The sequence below is a fragment of the Fulmarus glacialis genome, unplaced genomic scaffold (genome assembly GCF_000690835.1).
Source record: "Fulmarus glacialis isolate BGI_N327 unplaced genomic scaffold, ASM69083v1 scaffold20439, whole genome shotgun sequence".
In the NCBI taxonomy this organism is placed as follows: Eukaryota; Metazoa; Chordata; class Aves; order Procellariiformes; family Procellariidae; genus Fulmarus; species Fulmarus glacialis.
Window position 1 is genome coordinate 2,456 of NW_009231632.1, and position 354 is coordinate 2,809.

Here is a 354-nt window from a genome sequence, read left to right on the forward strand (position 1 = left end):
GTTCGGCAGTGTCTCCCACCCTTGGGAAGACGATGGAGCCACCCGGCACTGCAGAGACGGTCACCTCCGAGGCGTCCAGGGTGGCCAGGTAATCGAAGAAGGCGTCCTCCGTGGTGCTGGGCAGGACGGAGCGCAGGTAGGCGACATCTGCGGGGACACAGCTCAGCGGGCACTGGGGTGGGTGGTCCCCCAAGCCACGGTCCCATGGCACAGGTCAGGCTGGAGGGAGTGAAACCCCCCCTGCCCCATGCCAGGGGCAGGTGACAGCTCACGGGCAGGAATGTCCCTAGCCCTTGAAGGGCACCATGGCCCCCCAAGTCCCCTCTGAGGGACTGTCCATGACAGCACTGTCCT

General features: G+C 66.1%; 1 protein-coding gene across 1 annotated transcript in view; it reads right to left on the reverse strand.

Moving 5' to 3' along the window:
* The window catches only part of NAPRT (nicotinate phosphoribosyltransferase), a gene marked incomplete at both ends in the record, with an annotated part of 2,432 nt that extends 2,285 nt beyond the window's left edge, over positions 1-147 (reverse strand). Inside the window, one exon of the mRNA XM_009584648.1 lies at positions 20-147. Within this exon, the coding sequence (XP_009582943.1) occupies positions 20-147 (128 nt within the window). The remainder of the gene's footprint in view (positions 1-19) is intronic.
* Positions 148-354: the final 207 nt, after the last annotated feature.